Genomic DNA, 23402 nt, shown 5'->3' with positions numbered 1-23402 from the left:
GCAACGCAGTCCCGTACCTGCATAGGACTAGACTTGAACCTCGCAGTCTCGTGCCTTGCGATGCCATCTTGTGTGAGGAACCATGATCATCACATTTGTCGTCGCTACAGGGTATTGTACATGCTTTTCGTTTCACATAGTTTGCATTGTTCTCGTACTTGCTCAGTCCTTCTTCAACTCCGAGTAGATCTCCTCAATGCCGTTCTTCGTGATGATCATCATTTGTAGCCCATCACCGACTTCGATGTGCCTCTCGACTGCGCTCGTGAATGCGTCACGTACCAGTTCGATGACATGCTCCCGTGGCAAAGGCTGAGGCTGCAATGCCTTCTTTTCTAGACCCTGCGCTGATGCCGGATCGTACTGGTTCTTCAGGTTTACCTGGTTGTCCAAAAAGGGCATGATGAGAGAACTCGCTGCACCGGCCGCACGACACTGTTCCCGCTCATAAGATCCAACAGGATCATAGCTGTACAGAGCTCCCTTTCCCTCCTCATCCAGTCCACCTAGGATCGCTGTGACATAGTATGGGAAGAATCGCTTGCCGTAGAGGATGTGACTGAGCCGCTGTGCACATGCGTGTACTGAGATGTCCTTGCCGTGCTGGTAACGGTACATCTTGACGATAGTGTCTAGGCGCTCCTTCAACGCATTTCCGTCGGCCGCAAAACCAACCACAGATAGCACAATTTTAGCTCCTTCATTGTTCGGTCCGTCTCCTCCAATTCGAAACAATTTCGGCGCATAGCGTGTGTTGATGTTGTAGCCAGAGGTAGAGCGAGTGTCACCAGCGAGCACGGCGAAATCTTGACCAGTAATTCCAAGCGTTGAACCACCATTGTCCGTGTAGCTACACAAGTTATCTTAGCACGTGTCATTTGAGTGTTCGATATGCGTTGCTTACGGGTAGAAACCGTGCTGTCGTGGCTCTGAACGCATCTGTGGAGCTTGTGAGAAGGAAAAGCCTGGCTCAGAAGAGAGCATTGATGATCCGAAGGCAGATGCCATTTTGTTGGGTATGAAGCACGGTGACAACGGAGATGAGATCAGTGTGAATGTGCCTGGTGCTTGCCGGAAAGTGGATCAACGTCGTGAATATATGGGATAATGGGTCAATTCAAGCCAGTCCTGTGAAGGCTCCAGACAGACGCGCAGGTGTCATCGCGGGATCTCCATCGGCAAGCTCATTCGGACCGCTCCGTCTTATCATGTGCTGAGTCATCACTGGAGGGCAATTCAAAATTTTGGCAACTCTCGAAGTTCTTATCGCAACCCAAGTGATAATTTCGCCGTGACGAAAAATTGCGATTGCGAAAAAAATTGTATTCGCCAGAGATACTCGTCAAGTTGCATGTGGCCTTTCATCCTGCAGATAGGATCGCAACCAAATATTAATTCGAAGAATTTCGTCCCGAACTTCGCACGACCACTGAAACAACCTCAAAATGCCTGCGCCCACGGCTCTGCAAAGAGCCCCGGAAGAGTTGGCAAACGAGGGCGTGCCCATCGCCGCACCAGAAGAACACATGAATGAAGACATTCTAATTGCGACTGAAACTTCGCTTCCAGAGGATCAAGATGCGGAAGATGGCGTATTTGAGTCAAATATGGAGGTAGACAGCGAGAACACCGCTTTGTTTGCCCCAGAACAAGCGGGCAAAGCAAGACATCGAAGAGAGGAGCGAAAAGTGCGAGTGCCACCGCATCGCATGTCTCCACTCAAAGCCAACTGGGCGAAAATATACCCGCCCTTGGTTGAGCACCTCAAACTACAGGTGCGCATGAACATCGCCAGCAAGGCCGTTGAGCTTCGCACATCTAGTCGCACTACGGACACAGGCGCGATTCAGAAAGGCGCAGATTTCATTCAGGCCTTCTGTTTGGGCTTCGACCTTGATGATGCAATTGCACTTCTCCGATTAGACGATCTGTACATCCAGACTTTTGAGGTGAAGGACGTAAAGTCTCTTCAAGGCGAGCACCTCAGTAGAGCGATCGGCCGAATTGCCGGAAAGGACGGGAAAACAAAATTTGCCATCGAGAACGCAAGCCGAACCAGAATTGTTCTCGCAGATCACAAGGTGCACATTCTCGGTGGATTCAAGAATATACATGTTGCGCGGGAGGCAGTGGTCAGTCTGATTCTGGGAAGCCCACCTGGCAAGGTTTACGGTAACCTCAGGACGGTCGCTGGGAGAATGAAGGAAAGATTTTGAAAGTTTCATGTTACCCAGATGATAGGATGATCACCAGTTTAGCGTAGGCGTTAAGGAGTTTGCAAATTTGTCGTAGGGACATCAAAAGTTTAGATGCGGCCATGACACTCGATGAGAGGGGAGAAAGTGGCCGCGGCCCTAGTCATATGCTATGCGATTCATGTCGATTTGATGCCTCCACGAAAAGCGTCATACTTTTGAAGGAAGGCTACTATCGTGGGCAGGTCCCTGCTCCAATAGAACTTCGAAGCCGAAGCGTTGGCTTCTTTCCGCGACTCGATGAATTCAGTGACACCCAAATTTGCAAGAGACAGAGGTAAATCTGTTCTGAGCGGGGCAAATGCCTTGCTGAATTTGGCGCCTAATTCCTGTTCCGGAATGTCACAAAGCCATATACCTAAATCAGCTTGGCAAAGAGCGCCATAGTCGGTTGCAGAATCGCCAACATATACAATCAGCGGCCTGTCCGTGTCGCTGTGTCCTGCCGAGTGCTCAGCAGCTCGACTCGTCATGTGCTGCATGTACTTGACCTTATCACCGCTCGTTCGAATGCCAAGATCAAAGGGACGAACGAGGCGTCCTGAACTTCCAGCAGGCGAGCCTAGACCATGGATCTCATTCGCAAAAATTTCGATGTCGTTAAGATACTGATGCAATACAGTCTCTGCGTCTCCGGACGACGATATTGCATTCTGCTGTACAGCGGTGCAAAGAACGGTTCGAACAAATGTCTCACTCCAGTTGGCACTCAGGATGCGGACCTGACTTCCGACAACATGAGAATCTTTCACCAAACGAAACAACGCTTGCCAGCCGTCTCGCATGCGTATCTCTCCGTTCTTCAACGAGGCATTAATCACGGCCCTCATATGCTCAATCGTCACGCCCTTGAACATGTCACAGTCTTGAGCACGACGTACACTCGCCATCTCTAGGGGTCGGTGCGAATCCAGCCAACGGGAGTACTCCTCGTGCCCGCGGTTACTCCAATCATACGGAACTTGCTTGAACTGCCTTGAATCGACCAGCCAACCATCGAGAACATGTTGCCAGCATTTACGAGACTGTTCGCTTATCTGTGCGAGCGTTGTCGTCGTGTCCGATGTTGTGAGTGTGCCATCGAAGTCAAGTATCAGATCGACAGGGCGACGGGATGCGGCCCCAATGGTGGACATTGTCGTCCCTTGACGTCGAAGCGACGTTGAGTGTGGTCGCCACTGCAACAAGGATCTTAGTATCGGTAAGTCTCGACGCAATATTTTATTGTTGTAGTGATAGAAGGGCCTAGCTGAACTGTTGATCCCAGAGGGCATACTTCTTACTACATGCCCCTCAGGTACGAGAACCCATCAGTGGCGGTGGTGTGTATGGCAAAATTAAGGTCACGTGCGTGACTCACGTGCGTTCACATCATGAGGCAATCTCCATTGAGCGCATCATTCACGTAGCAGACCGGAATGTCGAGATGGATGACCAACGAAAATGGAAGAGTCATGAAAGTGTGGATATGCAAGATTGAGTTCGATAGCGCTGTGGAAGCGAGATCGGGCGGGATGTGCCCAATTCTGCCACCAGATCACATTGGAGAGAAGTCTACGGAATACCGTCGCTCTCGGCGCAGCTTGTGTGTAACGTATCCCCTACGAATGCGCGCGACTTTCACTCTCTGCATAAAGACGTAAACCGCCAGGGTTGCTCAGGTGCTGATTTGCCGTTTGGTAAATGTGATTCATTTGCGATAGAAGACCGATTGGAACGTATTGTAGCGATATAAAATCGGAGCACCATGTTGCGCGTGGAAGAACGAATTCACACTCGAGGAATGCAAATCTGTCAGCGGCTCCGATTTCGTTTACCATTTCCTGCAAGCGGATTGGCCATCGGCCTCGGTAACCAAAGCAGATCAGGGTGGAGGGCTTGGCAACGCCGGGCGCTGCCCCAGATGTCACCACTTTTGCCACGAGTTGGACCTACTTGTTTCCTTCCTCACAGCGACCATCTCCACTCAATCACGTCAATTGTCATCGACAACATCGCAGCAATGGCTCTTCGACTCGCATCGCGGCGCATGGTTGCGCCTCAGGTCTTCCGCCGTGGAATGGCCTCCATTGTCGAGCCCGCCAAAACCGGCACCGTCGCCGAGCCCAAGGCGGATCCGCAGGCTCGCAACAAGAAGTTCCAGATCTACCGATGGAACCCAGATGAACCCACCAAGAAGCCCTACATGCAAACATACACCCTCGACCTCAACAAGACCGGCCCGATGATGTTGGACGCCCTCATTCGCATCAAGAACGAGTCTGACCCGACTCTTACCTTCCGACGGAGCTGCAGAGAGGGAATTTGCGGAAGTTGCGCCATGAACATCGACGGAGTGAACACCCTGGCTTGTTTGTGTACGTGGGCAAAAAGAGAATGGTATAAGTTAGGAATTTAGCTGATGCAGAATTGTGACAGGCCGTATTCCTACCGACACTGCCAAGGAGTCGCGCATCTACCCTCTACCTCACACCTACGTCGTGAAGGACCTTGTTCCGGACATGACCCAATTCTACAAGCAGTACAAATCGATCAAGCCATACCTACAGCGGGACCAACCACCAGCTGACGTGAGTCTTGGCATGTGTCGAAACCCAGTATTTGGGATGGAGCTGACGAATTGATTATAGGGCAAGGAGAACCTTCAGTCCAAGGCTGACCGTAAGAAGCTGGACGGCATGTACGAGTGCATTCTCTGCGCATGCTGCTCCACTTCATGCCCTTCATACTGGTGGAACAGCGAGGAGTACCTCGGACCTGCCGTGCTGATGCAGTCTTACCGATGGATCGCCGACTCCCGTGACCAACGCACCGAGGAACGTAAGGATGCTCTCAACAACAGCATGAGCTTGTACCGATGCCACACCATTCTTAACTGCAGCCGTACTTGCCCCAAGGGCTTGAACCCAGCTTTGGCCATTGCCGAGATCAAGAAGAGCATGGCCTTTGCGTAATCCATCGATTTCAGGGGAATGTTGTACAGCAAAATGGTAGGGAGTTGCTTTCGGTTGGGTTTTCCGTCATGTAGATATCAGTTCATATCATTCTCGACACAATTTTCATTGCTCTCCACCGTCTGTGCCAAAACCAGTCTTTTAACGCTCGGAGACTTGTCAACAGCGTGTAAGATTTCGGATTATCGCTAACGGTGACGCTCAACTACCATACAGTTACTTCTTGCCAAACCCGAGAAACTTCTTCATCTTTGCCTCCACATCGATCTTAGATTTACCACTACTTCCACCCGAAGTGTTCTCCGGCCGTGCCATCGCCGTGCGGTGGCTTTCCTGCCCTGCTTCGCGCTGCCCCTGCAGTTCCACCTTCAAATCTGTTGCGCGGCTACGATAAGCTTCTTTCAAGCTGGGATTTTGCCTCGCTTGCACACTCGCCGTGGCTGCCCAGACAAGTGTCAACAGAATGCTGCCCCGGAAACCAAAATCTCGAACTAAAAGCTGGGAGCTCGTGTGTGGCAACACCTGATGTGGGCCCTTCGGTCCTGCAAATCGTAGTTCGTAAGATTCGGACGGGTTAGCGAGCGTTTCCGTAACTTTTGCATAGAGATCAGCCGCCGTGTCGGCGGCTGTGACCTTGGTCTCAATGATGCTCTGATCAGGGTAGCGCACCCGGACTTTGACAGATTGAATCGTTGCGATCTTGGCTTCACGTGCAGATGCTTGCTCAGCAAGCTCGGCGTCCGAGAGTAACTTGGTATTTCGGCTCGCACGTTGCAGAGCGGCTTGGTGAGCTTTGGCATGTTCAATACCAGGCTCAAATGTGGAGGAGTCTTCCTCCTGCAGTGCAGCAGCAGGCGTATTGGACGACGGCGGACGAAATACTGCTATGCCATTCAATGTGTTGGAAGTATCTGAGCTTGATGCTTCTGATGCAATGTCTGTAGGAGCAGCGACTAAGCCACTTGTGACGGACTCTTCCTTTGGCACATCCATCACTTGTTGGTCAATCGGCGCGGCATTTGAAGCGAGGTCAGCGTTGGAAATTGTGTCATTCAGTTGCGATTGCGGCGCTTCTGTGGTCGATGATGGAGCATTTGCAGATGTTGCCGCCTCGGTAGCAGAACTCGAAGCTTCGGCCACAATGAAATACTGCTCCATCTGCCTCATGGCTTCTTCTAGCGGCTGTCCACTTGACTTGAAAGACAGCCTTATCATGACGCTGCCGGTCAGACCGAGTTGGGAAAGCGATTTTTGGAGATCCGAGAAGCCTTCAAGCCCACGGCCCATGACGTTCAAACACGGCTGCTCGTACTCCAATCTCCCTGCTCCGGACCCGACATTGGTGGGCACCGCTCGTTGGGTGAGGTTCAGCCGCCGAGGCGGAGTCCCAGCCACGGCATCTTCGTACTTGCGGAGGACAAGCCACAGACTGGTTGTGCTTGGAAATTTGTCAACCAGTTTGCCACCGCCTTCGCTCTCTGGAAGCTGGAGAGCAACGGTCACGACCGTCGGCGAGCGACTCCCTTGAACCAGCTGCAGTTTGGCACCAGCCGCGAGACCGGATAAGCGAAACGGCTGAGAGAGGTCGACGAGCTTGTTGGATTGTGTTTTGAGATTGTAGCCTTCAGGGTCTAGCTTTCTCGTCTTGCATGCCTCTTCTAAGACCTCGCGCATATAACGACCCGGTGTGACCTTGATCTGAGTGCGCTTGAGAGCAGAGTCGAGGACGATGACATGTGAAGAGGCCATTGCGGTAATTTTGGGGCCTTGCCGTCGTTAAGATCGCTTACGAAGGTGGCGCCTGTGCAGCCTGTTGGATCCGCTGTCTTGCGAATCTTGTTCTCGCAGACCAGAGTCTCAAGAGCAGCGTTCCTCTCCTGTAAACAACAGGCGCGCAAAATATGTAACCCAGCGTGATGAGGATGAGGCGCTCACTTCTTGTTAATCTCAAGCTTATCATGTAGTCGTTCATGAGGTCGAGGCGTCGTGGCTGCCAGTAAAATCGCACAATAGCAGTTGTGTTATTTTCAACAACCTTGCGCGGCCGAGCCTCTCCGTATCCGATCGAAGCAATATCACTTCTTGAGACGGAGTAGCTTAGTATGTTATTAAAGTGTTCAATACCTATATTAATTGAAAAATGATTGCAGGACGACGTTGTGCACACACATGACACACCCGTCGTCACCGCATCAAACGCTGTTCGCCCCACCTGGCGACGCCTCCCTCTACACTCATTACACGCATTCTTTATATCCCGGCTGGATCGTGGAATCTATCAGAATCCGTTGGATGCTGATTCAGCGATGGCTACAACCTCTCCATAATCTAATGACAGCAATAGAATAGCCTCAGGAATAGCTTTTCTATTGGCAAAAACATCGATGTTGCCATCTCCGCACCTCATGTGTGATGAACAGAACAGCTCTGATGGAAAAGTCATTCTGCTTCACCTTCAAACGAGAGCTTGATTGTGCAGACATAGCATCGTGCTGAATAACTAGCTGTCTATGGCTCAACATGACAAAGAATGGATACCCTCGCACGACACCTACAACGCCGCCAATTACATATCGTCGTTCAATTCATCCTCGCAAGTTGAAACGAAACAGTACCCACGTTCGGATCAGATTTGGTTGCGGGACTGATGACGCCCGTGGATATCCATTGCCTCAATCCCGACTACTTCAGTCATGCAAAATATCTTCTCAATCCGTGGGCTCCTGTGGGTCCAGAGTTTCTCCCTGCAGAATCGTCGCCCAACCGATCAACCGCCAGTGCTTTTCAATTCTTCGACTGAGCGCGACCTTCTCTCCGTTGGCAGTGCACGCTGGGCTCGTCAACTGTAATTTGGCGACATCAGCCTTGACGGCCAGGACCTTGGCACCTGTGGCAGTAGAACCGATGTTGACCATCAGCACCTCGTTCTTGGTGAGCTTCGCGACCTTGGCCTGTTTGCCGTCGGCCGTCTTGACACCCAGCAACCGTCGTAGCAAGAAATAGTTGACTTCCAGCTCTGTGTAGATCTTCGGTAGTTGTCCCTTCAAACCGAGAACGTGACCGACAAGACGATCAGCTCGGCACAAAGTAGGATCGATACGAGTTCCGACACCAATAAGACCTCCGGGAACAGCAAACTTGAGCGAGTTGTTCTCAGCGAATAGAGAGACAACGCGTGAGTAGATTGGCTTGCATTGGATCTTGCCCTGCTCATCTTTTGAAACGATACCGGGTCTGATCTCGATTTCGTCGCCCAATTTCAGAATACCAGTCAAGATTGATCCACCTGCAACACCTCCCTGCAGCTCATCGATTTCTGAACCGGGCTTGTTGACATCGAACGAACGAATGATGATCATGTGAGGGCTCGTTTGGAAGTTCCGGTTCGGGACTGGAATCCTTGTGGCTAACATTTCGTTGACGGCATCAATGTTGAATTTGAGTTGGGCGGAAATTGGGATGATCGGCGAATCATCAGCAACAGTGCCGCGGATGAACTTCTTGATCGACTCGTAGTGCTGTGCAGCAGCCTCCTCTCGTACGAGATCGACTTTGTTCTGCAGAATGATGATGTGCTGAAGCTTCATAATCTCGATGGCGGCCAAATGTTCTGAAGTCTGAGGTTGAGGGCAGGTCTCGTTTCCTGCAATGAGTAGCAGAGCAGCGTCCATGACCGCAGCACCTGAAAGCATAGTGCTCATGAGAATGTCGTGTCCGGGACAGTCCACAAAACTGAAGGCGTCTTAGTATCTCTGTCACAAGTGTGTCCACCGCAATACTTACGAAACGTGTCTCAGTAGACGATACCGACCCTCACAACCTGGTCGCTCACACGGTGGATCAATCTCTTTCTCGCTCTTGAAACTCTTATAACAGGTTGGTCGTGGGCATTCATCGCTGTCGCATTTGTAGATTTTCGCGTTCGCGTATCCAAGTTTGATTGTAATATTTCGCTCAAGCTCGTTCTTGAATCTGACCGTCTGCACTCCCGAGATTGCCTTGACCACCGTACTCTTTCCGTGAGCGACATGTCCAATCGTACCGATGTTGATAGTTGCTTGCCGAGCAATGATTTCGGGCGATAAAGGTGTTAATGACGCAACGTCGAGGTCGGCTGGCTCTGGTTGTTCTGGAAGTTCTGGCCTCGACGCAAGAGCGGCGGCAGCAGCATTGCTCTTCTTGAGCGCTGATTTCGGTGCTGGTGCTGGGCCTTTTTGTCGTATTTCCTCCTCGTCCTTCTGTGCTTCCAAGACTGGTGAGGGAGGGGCGCTGTCGTCGTCCGAGGGCATATCACCGTTGACCACCATTGTTGCGATAGGTTGCTCGATGTTCTGAGGGTCGGACCTGAGCTGATTTCGTAGTCAAATATACCACTAGCACTCGAACTATGATTTCTGTCTGATCAACTGTGGAATCTTGACTCGTGACTCTTACCCAGATAGAAAATCATCGCCCGCCCAATCAGTAATGCCCCGCGCGGTGGCTCGCCAAGATTTCAAGTTTTGCCTTAGGCATCACAGCCATGCCTCCAAACATGCTGCCATTCTGCCACGCTGCCTCAGTAACAACAACAACAACGACCACACCGACCTATGCGTCAGAAAGACACAAAGCCTCCAGCAGAACACCTTAACCTTTATCAACGTCTGCCAATCGTCCAGACGTATGCAAAGTGGGACACCGGGACGAGAAATAGGTCCACAGCTCCATCGCAAATGGTGGCTTGTGACCCCAATTGTCGCGCGAGCCTGTCACAAAAAATGATTCGCCGAACAGCACATTCTCCGGCCTGTATCGTATCCGTGGCCCATCTGGAGTGTTAAATAATGGACATTTGAAGTTAGAGTATCCATCGACGAGCATGATCTGAACCCCAGATTGCCAACAAGCGTGTCAACCTTGGAACAATCACAATGGAGAGACTATTCCGAGCTAGGTGATAGGGTTTGGGTAGAGCGGCTCCATTTCGTCCAACCACGCGATCGAGACGGGAGTTTGTCGTGCGGCACCAATGAAATTCTACCGTAGTACTTCTGGAGTTGACTGCGTGCCGTCGACAAACACCGTCCATGTACAGTCATTGGCTCCACAGTCCAACAAGATCTGTCCAACGGTAGATCGCGCTTGGTGCTTTCGACGTCAAATCTCCCGGAGAATATGTACAACACTCTTGTCACTCTCTAGACTTGGCTGAAGTTCTCGTTTTAAGTTAACGGTGATGTAAGAAGTGATCGAGGGGGAGGTTCTCTGCCTCGCATGCGCATTTGCCCCAAGTGAGGAAGTCTTCGACCGCGTTCGCGAAATCTTTCGATCACGATTGCAGTGGATGATTCGTTTCTGTTTTTACCTTTTACATTGGCTCTGCTGCAAATGACTTTCGAACAACCTGAAGCCCGCCTATACGTGAGATAGGTCCGACGATGAGGGTGAATATCGTCTTCCTCGCAGCCCTGTTCGCCACCAGAACCGTCTCGCAAATCGTTGGCCTGCCTGCCTGTTCCCAGAGTTGTATCGGTGGGTTCGCCGGCTGTCAGAACGGCGATGTCAATTGCATCTGCAGCAACAAGCCCTTGATCGACGACTTGGCGTGTTGTGTGAGCAAACGATGCAACACCGCCGACCAGGCTGGTAAGTCTCCTTTTTTGCATTTCGAGCGACCATGTTTTCAAACGTCGTGAATTTGCGTTGACCACCTGAATTCGATAGCTGTGATCGCATTTGCCAAACTCATCTGCAAAGGCTCAAAAGTCACCGATCTCCCACAGACAGCTACTTGTGCTGCCGATGCTGGACGTGCTAGCAACGCTACATTATCGACAACAAGCACGTCTGCTCCAGCTGCAACGAGTGCGTCGGTTGTTGCAACGACCAGCGCAGCCTCACCCGCGCAGACGGGTGCAGCTCCGGTACATGAAGTGAAAGGAATAGGCTTGATAGGGGCGTTGATCGGCATACTGTGTTTTTCTCTGGCGGGCACATGAATGTTGGGCATAACATAACGCAAAGCTTGAGTCTCCTGCTGGCGGGAAGCAAAGCTGATCAAAATGCGATTTATCACAGTTGTACGCTGGCGAGCGAGTGCATTCTTCGTAGCTCGTTGCTGATGGGTCTGATATGCTCTTTACGAAAAGCAATTTCACGCGATGGTAAAAATTTGGGATGGCGTCGTTTGACTTGCTTTCAAGGCGGGTATAAAGTATCAAAATTCCTCGACAGTTCTCAGTATCCTGTCACGCCGAGTGGGACTACCTTTGTAATAGGGCGCCAAGGGTTGCTTGAACCAGGCGTGGTTGTCATAATTCTATCATAATCATTACCGCCTGCTTGTAGTTTGCTGCGTGCATATCACCCCAAAGAGAGCCCGACGTCAAAGCTCCTTACAAGGCCGCACACAAGCAGCAGTATGTACGGGGGATCCGGCCCTCGGCACAGGGACTCTAGAAGCATCTCTGTCGTGATGGAAGTCTTCACATCTGGGGCAGATCGCGGAAAGCGAGGAGAAACCTTGCGGTCAACCTTGTCGTGTAGAACTGTTGCGAGTCAGGTGCATATGTGACACTTGCGCGATTCTTCAAGTGGTCGACTAAATGAGGGTAATAGTGAATGTTAGTGAATTCATCTCAAACTGGGCCCAAACATCCCTGTTCAAAACGGGAAGCTTACCTCGCTGATCAAGTAAGTGGCGAACCCTGCGGGCAAAGTAATCGGAAGCTGGATCTTCGAGCCTGGGCGTACCAGGACCAAAGCTCCCGAGACCTGTCCAAGTCTTGTCACGATATTTGCATCGATAAATACCGATCAGCAGCGCAAAGCGCTCGTCGATTCGATGGCACGCATCGGCGCATTGCTGATTTGCTTGAGCATGTGAAGCGGTGCCCCTTGTGGCCGAGACATCTGCTTGTATGAAAAGCGTATGTTGCAGTTCTTCGAGTACCATTGCGAAGCCCAGCATAAGGCAAAAGGATTGCGTCCAAGTCGACTCTTTGGCGCCAGGGAGGAATTTGATGAGGATAGCTTGAAATTGTTTCAAGAGCTGCTCATACATTTTGGCGCGAATCCTGCTGAAATAACACTTCAACTGTTGATTGGCCAGACGAGGCGAGATATGCTGCATGCCTCGCACGTTGGAGGGCGGCTTTGCGCGTTGCAGTGAGCGCATGACGCTGTGTACAGTATCACGCTCGATGGTCAGCACATGGGCCATGATGTAAGTGACTAGAAGCATGCGCAAGATTTCTGTCAATAGTGTCTTGAGCTGTGGGAACTAGTCAGCAGCGCACCGGTAGTGTATTTTCTTGTCAGGAATACGAACTTCGCCATCACCACTGTTGGTGTGCAGATCACACATGTGTTGGAGCAGTTTTGCTTGGAACATGGCTTTATCTCGGCGACGTTCTTCCTTGTAAAAACTTCGTCCGAAGTGCATGAGCTCGTTCGGGTGCAAGAGCCGAGTCAGGTGACTCTCGAATTTGGCATCATTGAGCTCATCGAATTGTCTGACTCCAAGCGGCGGCGACCATTTTGGAACTCGCGTGGTACAACCAGTCCTCTTGTCCTGCACATACTGCCACTGCTCGAGAAGTGCTGCATTTTGTGGACGAAACTCGTACAGTTTCCAGATCAGTGGTGGCCCGTAGCCACAGGAGAGGGATACGTCGATGCCTCGATCGAGAAAACCATCTACATCTCGCATTATTGTAGCTTTCACTGTTTCTATTTGGTGCATCTCGGTCGCGGAATCTGCAAAATTGGGTAAGTTGGATGACGATGGGATCGTGGAGAGAAATGAATCTTCTTACGAGGTAGAAAGTCATGAACGAGGTCGGGCAATTTAGTGCGATCGCATCCGAAGAAATTCGAAGTACCCAATGGTGCTCGAATTATACACTTGGAACAAGGCGCTCCTTCAGGTCGGTCGCACTGGGGTAACGTCAGTGTGTGACACATAGCGGGTATATGGGAGCCACTTACAGATATCCGTTGCAATCTACACCACCAGCACGCGGCGCAATCGCGCATCTGGTTTGCCTTGACCTTAACAGCTTGTGGCAGATTTGTGCCTTTCTTCCGACCTCCCTTATTGACACGAAACTGGCTCGGCCTAGATGTATTTGGATTTGGTTCCGAGGGTACACGCACTCGGGTACGCCTGTTCATAGCAGAGCTCGCTGGGGGCTGTATGGTGATTTCTGGTGAGGGAGCACTCGCGTGTTCTGCACCAGTTACCGAGGATGTGGTGATGTCATGGAACGCGTGAGATTGGGTATATGGCGATACAATTTGCCAATCGTTGAGAGTATCTTCGACGCCGAAGTCGTTCGGGGAAGCGATGTTGCGCCCATTCGGCAGCGCAGTGCCACCGGGGCTTCCAAATTGCGCCCCAATATTGACCGAGCTGTCCAGGAGCTGTTGCGCAAGGAGATTGGACTGATGATGTGGTATCGCTTGAAGTCTCAGCTGCTCTGACGAAAGAAAAGCCATGTGTTGATCAGGGCCAGCTGGTGAACTACCGAGGTCGTGGGCATCGTCAAGCCCGCGGAATGGTTGAAAGGAGTGGAATTGAGTTTCGAGACTTGCTTCATCTAGCGCGTTTCTGTTCAAAGACGTTGATACATACTCATGCGGCCCCTGCGCTATGTCATGTACATTACCAAACCATGGTGTTAAGGCTGGAGCATTGTACGCGAAGCCTGGCGGCTGCGTCACGAAGCGCGCCTGTTCGGACGCGATACTGGACTGTAGTGTCGTTGACAGCGGGTCGCGCAAGCTTGAAAGGTTTTGTGAATCAGCGGCGTACGCGAGTGGAAGTCGCTCATGTCGGACGGCACTTTGCTGAGCAGCGGCATCGTTCGGAATAAAAGCAGATCCTGATGCATCTTCGTCGATTCCGGGCGAGAAAGCTTCGTCCGCATGATCAGGAGCTGGTGTCGATGACGGGGTGCTGAAACCCTCGGTCTGAGAAGAACTATAGCTAGTCGATGCGTACGAAGGTGGCTCGAAGTGGTCAACGAATGACCCGTTCTGCTGAATAGTTTGAGGGGAACTATAGCTGGTCGATCCGTAGGGCTGTCGCTCGTGGTTGGGTGCGATTGACCCGTCGTGTCGCATGGAATGGTCATCTCTGCCAACGTCGGGCCGCTGAACGACAAAGTCGTGGTGCAACTGCGGTTCCAAATGCTGAGCATCTCCAACGAACATTTTCCACTCGGGATCCTCGTGATCCTGCTTTACAAGGCCGTCGAGAAGATAAGCGGGGCCGTACCCCAAGGACGCAGGAGTCCAAACCGCCATGATGATATTTATCGTGCGATGTCACCGGTCTGATTGACTATCTCACCGGTCCGAACACCGGTCGACCGGTTGTGGAACTGTTACGATGATGTCCTAACACACCGGTATCCTTAGTAGTCAGCGGTGACGCCAGACAAGGCCGTGTATCTAGCGCAGCAGTGGCCGAGAGCGACTAGGAGGAATTCATGCATGCAACAGGCCAAGAGATTGTACCGAATCGAGCAAAGGAGGTCGGATCCTTTTGTCGTGTTTGCGTATCACAGGTGGAGATGAGGCGCAGCATCAAGTTGAGCAAAACGTAGAGTGTCAGCAATCGAAGCGACAATATACTGCGGGAGAACCGGAACCTGCGTGATCTGCCAGACGGGGGAAGAGGGAGAGAAGAAGAGAGGGACCCCGGTGTAGATTCGGAATCAGGGACCCTGGTCAAGAACGCTGTTCGCCATCGCTGAGCTGCCACACGCCAGCGAGCGGCGACGGCAGGATGACATGAGCGCAAAGTACGTACACCACCTTCAGGCAGTGGGGGAGGGGACGAAGTACGAAAAATACTCCACCATGCGGCCGACGCGAATCTCCGCCCCCACTACGCTGGTAATGCATGCGAATCGTTAGCTGTGCGCGCGTTGTTGTTGTCGTCGTCGTCGTCGTCGTCGTCGTCGTCGCGATTCTAGTACACGGTCGACAATGTTGTGTTGTGACTTCGCCTAGTGGTCGCTTGATCGTGGACATGGCGAGAGTAGCGCAGGGAGACAAGACACACGCGCAGAATTAAGACGAACCTAGTTCACTCGCCGGACGCTAGAGGCCGGGCGGTGCTTCCGCCGGTGAATTGATGGCAACCTTGGAACTTTGGAACCCTTGGAATCTGGGTGATGAAGGCGGCAAGCCAGCCATCAGTGCCCATCTGCATCATCCGGGACACCAGGCGTATCAAAAATCGCCGTCGGTGTTGACGAAACCGCGCAGACCCGCGCAACCACCATCAGTGCAGGACATGCATACGCGTGCAAGCCTGGACGGTCTGGCGAGAGGAATGAGGCCGCCCGCGCCGAATTATGCACGCGATACACCTGCACCGGACACTGCAGCCCGGTTGGCCGAATGAAAGCCAGTCCAGACGGACCGTGATGAATTGAACGCCTCAAACATACAGCACAGCTGGGCAGCTCCCATCCTGGGTCCTTCTCAAGGCACCGCGGGACAACAGCATGATTGGCTTGCTGAACTGTCAGGTAGCTATCACTGTTGTTTTAATTCAGCCTGGGAGCAGGAGCACACACGGGAGTATTATTTGACCCATCTCAACATTCATCCCCCCAGCGACCCAGTATCAGATTCGGAACCAGTTCTCCGATCATCTCAGCAGCATCCGATTCTGCTTGAAGCGGGCCGTGAGACACATTGTTAGTAATGATAACGATGATGAGATGAAGTGTAACCCGTGGACGACTATGGTGATGATGATCCACGTAGCGCATTGCTTCACATCCCGTGTTATCCCCGATGGCATGATGGTTTGCATACTCTGATGCTCTTATAGAAATGCTATATTGCTACATACCAGGCCTCCTGACCAGACGGAGGCAGCAAAGAACTATCCGGTCGTGTACACAACCCGATCTCTTTCTTGTAAGTTATGGATTTACGAGACCGGTATGGAACTGAGGAGTGATGATACTGTACATGGGTAATAATAGAGGAAGCATGAGATGCAGTTCAGCATGTATCTACCCATTTCTTAGGTACGCGTTGACCTATTAGATCAGGTGTGGTCTACCTACCTAGAGAATGCAGCAGGTAGGCCTCTTTCCCCGAGTACCTCGTTACATTAGTACCCATGTGGATGAGCAATACCACCGCCCTTTTAGAGGGCTTCCAAGTGAAAATGATCGATCACCTGGCCAGGGTTCTTTGTTATCGGCTCTCAAGTCGATGCGCCCGCGATTTCTTTCTCTTTATCATTTCAGCACGTCAAGCAATATTACGCTCTCGCGACGCCTCATAATAACGATGCGACATGCGTTGGTATATCGTACATGTTTTTACATACTGATGACGAAGTCTTGCTCGATTTTGAGCGCCAGCAGATGGTGAATGCGCCTGGGCATTCGTCACCCATCATTGTCGTCGTCGTCTCGGCAGATGTACGGGGGAATTCTCTTGTGCATTGACAACTTGGGCATGTGTACGTACGCAGGAGTGACGTAACAAGGCCAACCCGGAAGTGTCATTTGTGCAGTTTTCAAGTTTACTGGTTTGCTGTGTGCCAAGCATATTCATGACAATACCATTAGTAGCCGTCGATAATGAGCCGAAATTGATTGATGTTTGAAACTCGACTGGTCTGTACGCAGTGCTCGATGAATTCGGAGACAGCTAGGTTCCTTGCCTGCAAAGACGCCTCCAGCATAGATACATCCCGAATGAAACCGCTACCTCTGACGCATTGAGTTTGGCATTGATTGATGTAGCATCGACGGAACGCAATCGCTATCCAGTCCGACTCACGCCCCTCAGAATGTCGGGTAGTCAAGATGCCGATGAGTCGCGGCGGCGATATGGCACACCGTTCTCCAATGCACGACCAATTCCCACCATCCAAAAGTATCGTGCTGAACAGCAAGCCCGAGAAGCTAGCGCTGCTCAGCAAAGCTTCCACCCAAGCACAGCCGACCACGACACACCAGATGCTGATACAAAACCGTCGGCCACCCGCACTGTGGCCGCCGAGACACAAGCGAATCAAGACGTTGCCGATCATGGTGAGGCTAACAACGATAGCGGAGGTGATCTAAAGGATGCAGTCGACACCTCAGAGGGTACCTTGGGCCCGCAGGATCCTAAGAAGAAAAGAAAACAGGTCGCAAAACGCAATGAGGGCGCAGAGCGTGAAGTCACCGACCCCGTCACACATCTTCCGGTCAAGATTTCCGACTTTACCCAGCATGCACTCCAGGAGATTGAAGAAAACCCTCCATCGTTTGGATCGACTCTGAGGACTGCAACCGGACTAAGTAACAAACAAAAGTCGCTCGGGCAGCTGCGGGACGAGACCCGCGAGATGCAAGATGGCCTTGACTCTATGAACATGCTATTCCCGCCGCCACACTACGAAGAACTCCGCATTCAGATCATCGATGTTCTCAAGAGAGTAGTCACAGTGGGTCTGCTGGGATGCACGCTCATCATCACGCTAGCTTTGACAGCGGAGCGATTTGTCCCAGACCTAGCAAAATCGACTCCTTTGTTCGGGTTGAGCATGTGGTTGGTCCTTGGTACCGGCAGTTGTGTTGCAATACTTTTCTTGATAAGTACATTGCGGGCTTGGATGGCCAATCGCGTGCGAGACATCTGGGCCTCGCAGATCTGGGAGGCGAATCGTCAAAGCACAATCAGAGATGCCAAAGCACGGGAGACGGAGTCAGTGGCCTGGCTGAACTCGCTCGTCAGCTCTGTCTGGCCACTGATCAACCCGGACTTATTCACGAGTGTAGCTGATATGCTTGAGGATGTTATGCAGGCATCATTACCAGGCATTGTTCAAATGGTCGGCGTGGAAGACATTGGCCAAGGCAGCGAAGCGCTTCGCATTCTAGGCATTCGCTGGCTGCCCAGTGGAGCAGCAGCGCGATCTGTTGGCCCAGATGGCAATCTCAATTCCGAGGATGAGAAGGTTGGTAGCAAGAACCAAGACTCACCGCCTACGAAGAGCCACGAATCGACCAAGTCTGAGAGCTCTAGAGTTCCCGTCGAAGAGGAGCCAGCCGATGGAGGTCCCTCAGAAGCTCAGGTATCAGGTGGCATGGAAGCAGAGGAAGGTTGGTGTTCTCCGCGATTAATAATAGCTGTAAAGTCTTGCACGCTGACCGAGCCTAGGCGATTTCATCAATCTCGAAGTGTCTTTTGCCTATCACGCTCGACCTCCCACATCGCTGCAAGACCGCTCCAAGGATGTGCACATGGTACTCGCATTTTATCTCCCCGGCAACTTGAAGATTCCCATATGGGTCGATGTCCGGGGCGTCGTCGGTCTTGCTCGCTTGCGACTTCAGCTCACGCCAGATCCGCCATTCTTTGCACTTTGCACTCTGACATGTCTAGGCCAGCCGAAAGTTGACATCAGCTGCATTCCCTTGATAAAGTATGGACCAAACATCATGGCTCTGCCGCTCATCAAGAACTTTGTGCAGAGCTCCATAGATGCGGCCATGTCTGAGTAAGTCCCATCCTCGCCTATTGAGTCTTTACTGCAATTGTCCACAATACTGACACACCCTCAAAGATATGTGGCTCCCAAATCGGTAAGATCGAAGGTCAAGTGAAGACGGTCTGATGCTGACAGATCTCTAGCTTACTCTGGACCTCAAAGACATGCTGGCTGGCGATGACTTCAAGAAGGATACGACTGCAAGAGGTGTATTGGTAGTCGATATTAAATCCGGACACGACTTCCGATGTGGTGATATTGCGATACCGTTGATTCGCAAAGCTGGCGCAGACCCGTACGTATCTGTAGGATATGCAAAGTTTGGCAAGCCGCTATGGTCTACACGAGTCTTGAGCAAGGAGATGAATCCAGTGTGGCACGAAAGATGCTATCTCTTGGTCACGCCGGCAGAGCTTGATGTTGATGAGGTGAGTCTTCTGGTCGTTTCTTGAATCGAGCCTTGGTGTTGGATTGTCCATGCTTGACCAATCCACAATTACTGACAAAACGTGCAATAGCGATTACGGGTACAATTATGGGACTCGGACCGTTTCACCGCAGATGACGACTTGGGCCGAATTGAAGTCGACCTCAAGAACATAATGAGGTCAGATGAAAGTAACGGCAAAATGTGTGATCGTGTAGATGGTTTCCGAGCGCTCAAGGCAGGCGAAGAGATGCCAGGCAAGCTCAAATGGAGTGTTGGATACTTTTCCAAAACAAGGCTCCAGCAATGTCAATACGAAGCACAAGACTTTGATTCCGAGATCAGATCCAAGCAGCAGCTGGAAGAAAAGGTGGAACACATTTCCAAAAGAAAACTACGGGAAGCGCAGATCAAGAAAGGTCGACATGCCAAGACAGACGAAGAACTGCAGCAAATGAGAGCACAGGAGTTGAAGAACTTTCAGGACGCGATGACGATCTCCGCGCCGCCGCCTGATGGCTTCCCTTCTGGTATTCTTGGGATCCAAATTCACCAAATCACTGGTCTTGAGTTGTCAAACATCAGCAAGTCTCACGTGAACACGACGGCAGCGGATCGAGAGGAGACAGAAGACGGTGACGACTTACCCTCCGCGTACTGTAATATCATCATCAACCACAACAAGGTCTACAAGACCCGCTCCAAGCCCAAGAATGCTCGCCCGTTCTTCAATGCCGGCACTGAGAGATTCATCGCCGACTGGCGGACGGCCGAGTTGTTCGTTGCCGTGCGCGACCAAAGAGTCGGAGAGGACGATCCTCTATTGGGAATCGTTCATCTTCCATTGGAAACCGTCTTTGCGAAACGTTCCCAGATCAACGAGTACTACCCGTTGGTCGGCGGCGTGGGTTATGGCCGTGTGCGAATATCTTTGATCTGGCGGAGCGTCCAGCTCCAAGAGCCGGAGAGCCTTCTGGGATGGGACTATGGCACGCTCGAAATCCAGCCGGGTATCTCGACCACAGGAATTCCAGAACGTCTAAGAGACATGGATGTCAAATTATACACCAATCTGTCCAGCGGCAAGATGCGTCCTGGTGAAGGGTCGTCGATCTGGAAGACACGGAAAGGCAATAGTCTCAAACTTGCCGTGCGCCAACGTTACAGCAGTTGTCTTGCAATACGGATCAAGCATAAGACACTAGGCAAAGACGGTACTCACGCGTTCGCCATACTTTGGCTAAACGCCATCCGGGATGATGAGGAGGAAGAGATCACCCTGCCAATGTGGACCGGCGATTTCGCGCGTGCGAAAGCATGTAGCCTGGATGACTGCGGCGAGAAGATCGGCAGCATCAAACTCAACGTCAAATTCTGGAGCGGTATGGGGAGTGCACACGGCTCTTGGGCACACAAAGATCCTAACTTGCGCAATGTTCTCGAAGTTCTGAATGTGGCACAAGATCATCTTGATGATCAGAAAGCAGAACGAGAAGCAGGCATAGTCGGTGGCGAACCACAATCGAGTTCGGATGAGGATGACTCCGATACCTCCGAGTCGGACCGCGGCGAGGATGACGAGAACGACAGTGGCGAGAAACCCGACGGCTCTCAAAGTTATACTATTATCGATCAGATGCGGGACTACAAGAAGGATGCCAAACAGAAGCAGCGTCAACATCGAGGAGTGATGCAATACAAGGTACGCCCGTCCTGTTCTTAGCCCCGATCGGAGAAGGAGGTCTTTTGACAAAATGCTAACATTCTCGTAGGCTCCTCGGACCGCTCAATGGGCGCTGCGCAAGGCTGAGCGTGTCGAGGCTAAGATCGGATCGATCTTCCACCGACATACACGCGAGCCGGGCATCGAGACGGAAACATGAACGGTTCGGATCGATGTGCACATGAGCCTTTCGGAGTCAGCGAAACAAATAGTACTTTGTCCATGGCCACAGTGTTCAAGAGTATCGCTCAGCTTGACACCGCGCACGGAGGAGGCTCTCTTGCGAGCCCCAGGGCTCAGTCGCAAACGAATGGCATTGGTGAAACGCGAAAGACGTATGACGAGAAAGTATTCCTCGATCCTTCATCGTGGTGGTTGTCATGCGGAACAGATCGAGAGTTATGTCGGGCCGACGGTAGATAACGAGCGCCACAACGTGGGTACAGATACGGCTCTGGCCGCCAAAGAAGCAGAATCTGTATCCGCGAGACCAATGAACTAATTCTCCGTCAAAAACACCTAGGTAGTCCATATTTGGCATCGGAGATCTGTCGAGTATCGGCTCGATCCCCTGCGTAATCTGAGTTCGCATTGATGACAGGCCGTATTAGTGGTGCATTGGCGCCAGCCTGGACCTGCATCGGCACGTCGCCATGGAATTGCTCGTACGGGGTGGGGTGTCTCTTATCTGCGAGACGTCTTTGACCCGACGGCCCATGGATCTTGAGGTCGCCGTTCGGCCAGACCCGGCCAGGCCGACGGGGAGATTGTCAACAGAGATGTGCTGCAACGGAGGCGTTCATGGTCACGCTGTCGTGGCGCGATGGGCGTGCGCTCACATGGCATCGACAAGGTCTATCTCGGCGATGGGCTCAGAAGACCGTGTCCCGCGTGCCGAAAAATTGGAATAACAACGCCGAAATGACGCCGGCTTATCGCAGGATTCGCGATGCAACAAAGATAGTCTATAAGTTGATGTTGAGAAACATTATGATAAGTGCAGATCATGAATGGAGTGGTTATTGGCCCGAAAGATAATAACTTGACATTGGTATAATAATGATTATGATTATCATGACAATGACAGTTTCCATCTTCCTCCAGGGTTATAAGCGCCATCACTCGGCTGCAAACCATGCGACGCTGTGGTTGTTTGCAGGGACAAGTGCTACAAGGCATGGCGCAATTGCCCTATTCGGCAGCGCCACAGCCCTGGAGGTTATCAGAAGATCGAGGAAATCGCCTGCGTTCACCTTCCGACTTGATCTGAAAGTGAACATCAAACGAGAATGAGCGATGAGAAATACGGCAAACTCGTCGACTTGTCGCACAAGCATCCAAAAATCACACGAATACATCACTGACATGATGACCGGTCGAGCCAATACAAAGTAGTCATCGATGATGGAGATGATGGAGGGATGGCGAAGTGAGGCCGCCTCTTCAAGGATCAGTATCCTGCTGCCCAGGTGAGCAGTCAGATGTGCGACAAACATGCATCCTGCACCGACGATACACACCTGCCCAGGTGGGCCTATAAAGTACAGTACATTTCCAGTACATATGTATACACACCAATGGGGCGAGCTAAGTTCCATTCGGGGTCGGCCACCGATCACCAAAGAATTAGCGCATGCCTCGTCGCGGACTCGCAGCCGTTGTATCGAATAGATGCAGGTGGTTTCGAGGACCTTGGGTTTGGCGGGGCAAGTCCAGCCTCGCTTGATAAAAAAGACATTCTAGAAGCTGGCGAAGAGGTTGCGAGCCGGAGGCGGCGATCGCAGTGATTATGCGACTCGGCGCACCCCGTCTCACACGTCTGGAAAGGGCAGGTCCCTCCCTCGAGGATACTTGGTTGTCCACCTGGGCAGGGAGATACCGCAAACCTCACTCGATGATTCGCAATCGGACAGTTCGGCGGAGAGGTCAAGCATGCTCTCAAGATGTGATTGCAAGCCTTTGAAGGCGCTTTCCTCGCTGTTCGATGTTGAGTATCCCACCATAGGAAAAGAGATTGGCAACCTACTCTCCAGTAAATGTGGACACTTCCCTCGTCGGCGTACACAGGTTGTTATGGCAGGACAGACATGTTTTTTTGGAGCAGTCAGATGTTCCCATTCCCCTCATGAGCTGGTACTGCAGGAAGAGTAGTGGCCCCAGGCTGGACAGGTTGCGTCGCATGGAAGGAAGAATGGACGGAAGGAAGAGATGAAGGGGCACTTTCCCTTGTTCGTCCCGCCGTCCACGTGACGTCGCGTGTCATCACGCCCAACTTCATCACCATTGTTTAACCAGGTGGAACTGGATCTTTTCACTGGTCAACAGATTCCAGTCGCAGCATCCTTCGAAGCATCAAATATGAGCACGAGAGCAGGCAAGTAGCGTTCGGGACGGGATCGCCAAGTGTTTCGACGACGATAGCAAGCTTCCAAGCTTATTAGTGGTAGGAATGTAGCATTCCGAGGTTGCCTTGCCGTCGCCGCACAGACCTTTTACCCCAGAACAGTGTGACATTCTTCAATCGCTCACCCCGACTCCTAGT

The 23402-nt window shown here is 51.8% G+C and overlaps 11 protein-coding genes across 11 annotated transcripts; 4 read left to right on the top strand and 7 right to left on the bottom strand.

Moving 5' to 3' along the window:
• Positions 1-103: 103 nt before the first annotated feature.
• K489DRAFT_378558 (proteasome subunit beta type-1 precursor) lies at positions 104-1083 on the bottom strand. Its single transcript, XM_033604440.1, has 2 exons — positions 905-1083; positions 104-850 (listed from the first exon to the last, which is right to left on the bottom strand). Exons 1-2 carry the CDS (start codon positions 1006-1008, stop codon positions 163-165), a joined length of 792 nt encoding a protein of 263 aa, XP_033461181.1. The 5' UTR covers positions 1009-1083; the 3' UTR covers positions 104-162.
• Positions 1084-1279: 196 nt separating this feature from the next.
• On the top strand, positions 1280-2619 carry K489DRAFT_378557 (Pre-rRNA-processing protein PNO1). Its single transcript, XM_033604439.1, has one exon. It carries the CDS (start codon positions 1446-1448, stop codon positions 2214-2216), a length of 771 nt encoding a protein of 256 aa, XP_033461180.1. The 5' UTR covers positions 1280-1445; the 3' UTR covers positions 2217-2619.
• On the bottom strand, positions 2238-3695 carry K489DRAFT_378556 (uncharacterized protein). Its single transcript, XM_033604438.1, has 2 exons — positions 3532-3695; positions 2238-3433 (listed from the first exon to the last, which is right to left on the bottom strand). Exon 2 carries the CDS (start codon positions 3389-3391, stop codon positions 2375-2377), a length of 1017 nt encoding a protein of 338 aa, XP_033461179.1. The 5' UTR covers positions 3392-3433; positions 3532-3695; the 3' UTR covers positions 2238-2374.
• Positions 3696-4226: 531 nt separating this feature from the next.
• K489DRAFT_378555 (succinate dehydrogenase iron-sulfur subunit) lies at positions 4227-5518 on the top strand. The gene is made up of 3 exons (XM_033604437.1): positions 4227-4612; positions 4674-4825; positions 4886-5518. The coding sequence occupies exons 1-3, from the start codon at positions 4258-4260 to the stop codon at positions 5207-5209; spliced, it is 831 nt and encodes a 276-aa protein (XP_033461178.1). The 5' UTR covers positions 4227-4257; the 3' UTR covers positions 5210-5518.
• Positions 5426-6958, bottom strand: K489DRAFT_316494 (uncharacterized protein; the record flags this gene model as incomplete). The annotated part of the gene is made up of 2 exons (XM_033601168.1): positions 5426-6135; positions 6172-6958. 2 exons carry the CDS (start codon positions 6956-6958, stop codon positions 5426-5428), a joined length of 1497 nt encoding a protein of 498 aa, XP_033461177.1.
• Positions 6959-7598: 640 nt separating this feature from the next.
• On the bottom strand, positions 7599-9189 carry K489DRAFT_378554 (uncharacterized protein). The gene is made up of 2 exons (XM_033604436.1): positions 8993-9189; positions 7599-8941 (listed from the first exon to the last, which is right to left on the bottom strand). Exon 2 carries the CDS (start codon positions 8899-8901, stop codon positions 7918-7920), a length of 984 nt encoding a protein of 327 aa, XP_033461176.1. The 5' UTR covers positions 8902-8941; positions 8993-9189; the 3' UTR covers positions 7599-7917.
• A 1440-nt stretch (positions 9190-10629) lies between these two features.
• K489DRAFT_408564 (uncharacterized protein) lies at positions 10630-11302 on the top strand (the record flags this gene model as incomplete). The annotated part of the gene is made up of 3 exons (XM_033607490.1): positions 10630-10837; positions 10916-11115; positions 11270-11302. 3 exons carry the CDS (start codon positions 10630-10632, stop codon positions 11300-11302), a joined length of 441 nt encoding a protein of 146 aa, XP_033461175.1.
• Positions 11303-11676: 374 nt separating this feature from the next.
• K489DRAFT_408563 (uncharacterized protein) lies at positions 11677-14500 on the bottom strand (the record flags this gene model as incomplete). The annotated part of the gene is made up of 5 exons (XM_033607489.1): positions 11677-11792; positions 11873-12464; positions 12522-12949; positions 13009-13129; positions 13181-14500. The coding sequence occupies 5 exons, from the start codon at positions 14498-14500 to the stop codon at positions 11677-11679; spliced, it is 2577 nt and encodes an 858-aa protein (XP_033461174.1).
• Positions 14501-16809: 2309 nt separating this feature from the next.
• K489DRAFT_174690 (uncharacterized protein) lies at positions 16810-20978 on the top strand. Its single transcript, XM_033599397.1, has 5 exons — positions 16810-18321; positions 18380-18719; positions 18786-18804; positions 18854-19138; positions 19229-20978. Exons 1-5 carry the CDS (start codon positions 17022-17024, stop codon positions 20858-20860), a joined length of 3576 nt encoding a protein of 1191 aa, XP_033461173.1. The 5' UTR covers positions 16810-17021; the 3' UTR covers positions 20861-20978.
• A 956-nt stretch (positions 20979-21934) lies between these two features.
• Positions 21935-22625, bottom strand: K489DRAFT_174692 (uncharacterized protein). Its single transcript, XM_033599398.1, has one exon. It carries the CDS (start codon positions 22456-22458, stop codon positions 21979-21981), a length of 480 nt encoding a protein of 159 aa, XP_033461172.1. The 5' UTR covers positions 22459-22625; the 3' UTR covers positions 21935-21978.
• Positions 22391-23229, bottom strand: K489DRAFT_378545 (uncharacterized protein). The gene is made up of 2 exons (XM_033604435.1): positions 22887-23229; positions 22391-22837 (listed from the first exon to the last, which is right to left on the bottom strand). The coding sequence occupies exons 1-2, from the start codon at positions 23039-23041 to the stop codon at positions 22672-22674; spliced, it is 321 nt and encodes a 106-aa protein (XP_033461171.1). The 5' UTR covers positions 23042-23229; the 3' UTR covers positions 22391-22671.
• Positions 23230-23402: the final 173 nt, after the last annotated feature.

This window comes from Dissoconium aciculare, assembly GCF_010015565.1.
Source record: "Dissoconium aciculare CBS 342.82 unplaced genomic scaffold K489scaffold_4, whole genome shotgun sequence".
In the NCBI taxonomy this organism is placed as follows: domain Eukaryota; kingdom Fungi; phylum Ascomycota; class Dothideomycetes; order Mycosphaerellales; family Dissoconiaceae; genus Dissoconium; species Dissoconium aciculare.
The sequence above is the reverse complement of the archived record's forward strand: the minus strand, read 5'-3'. Positions and strand labels throughout refer to the sequence as shown.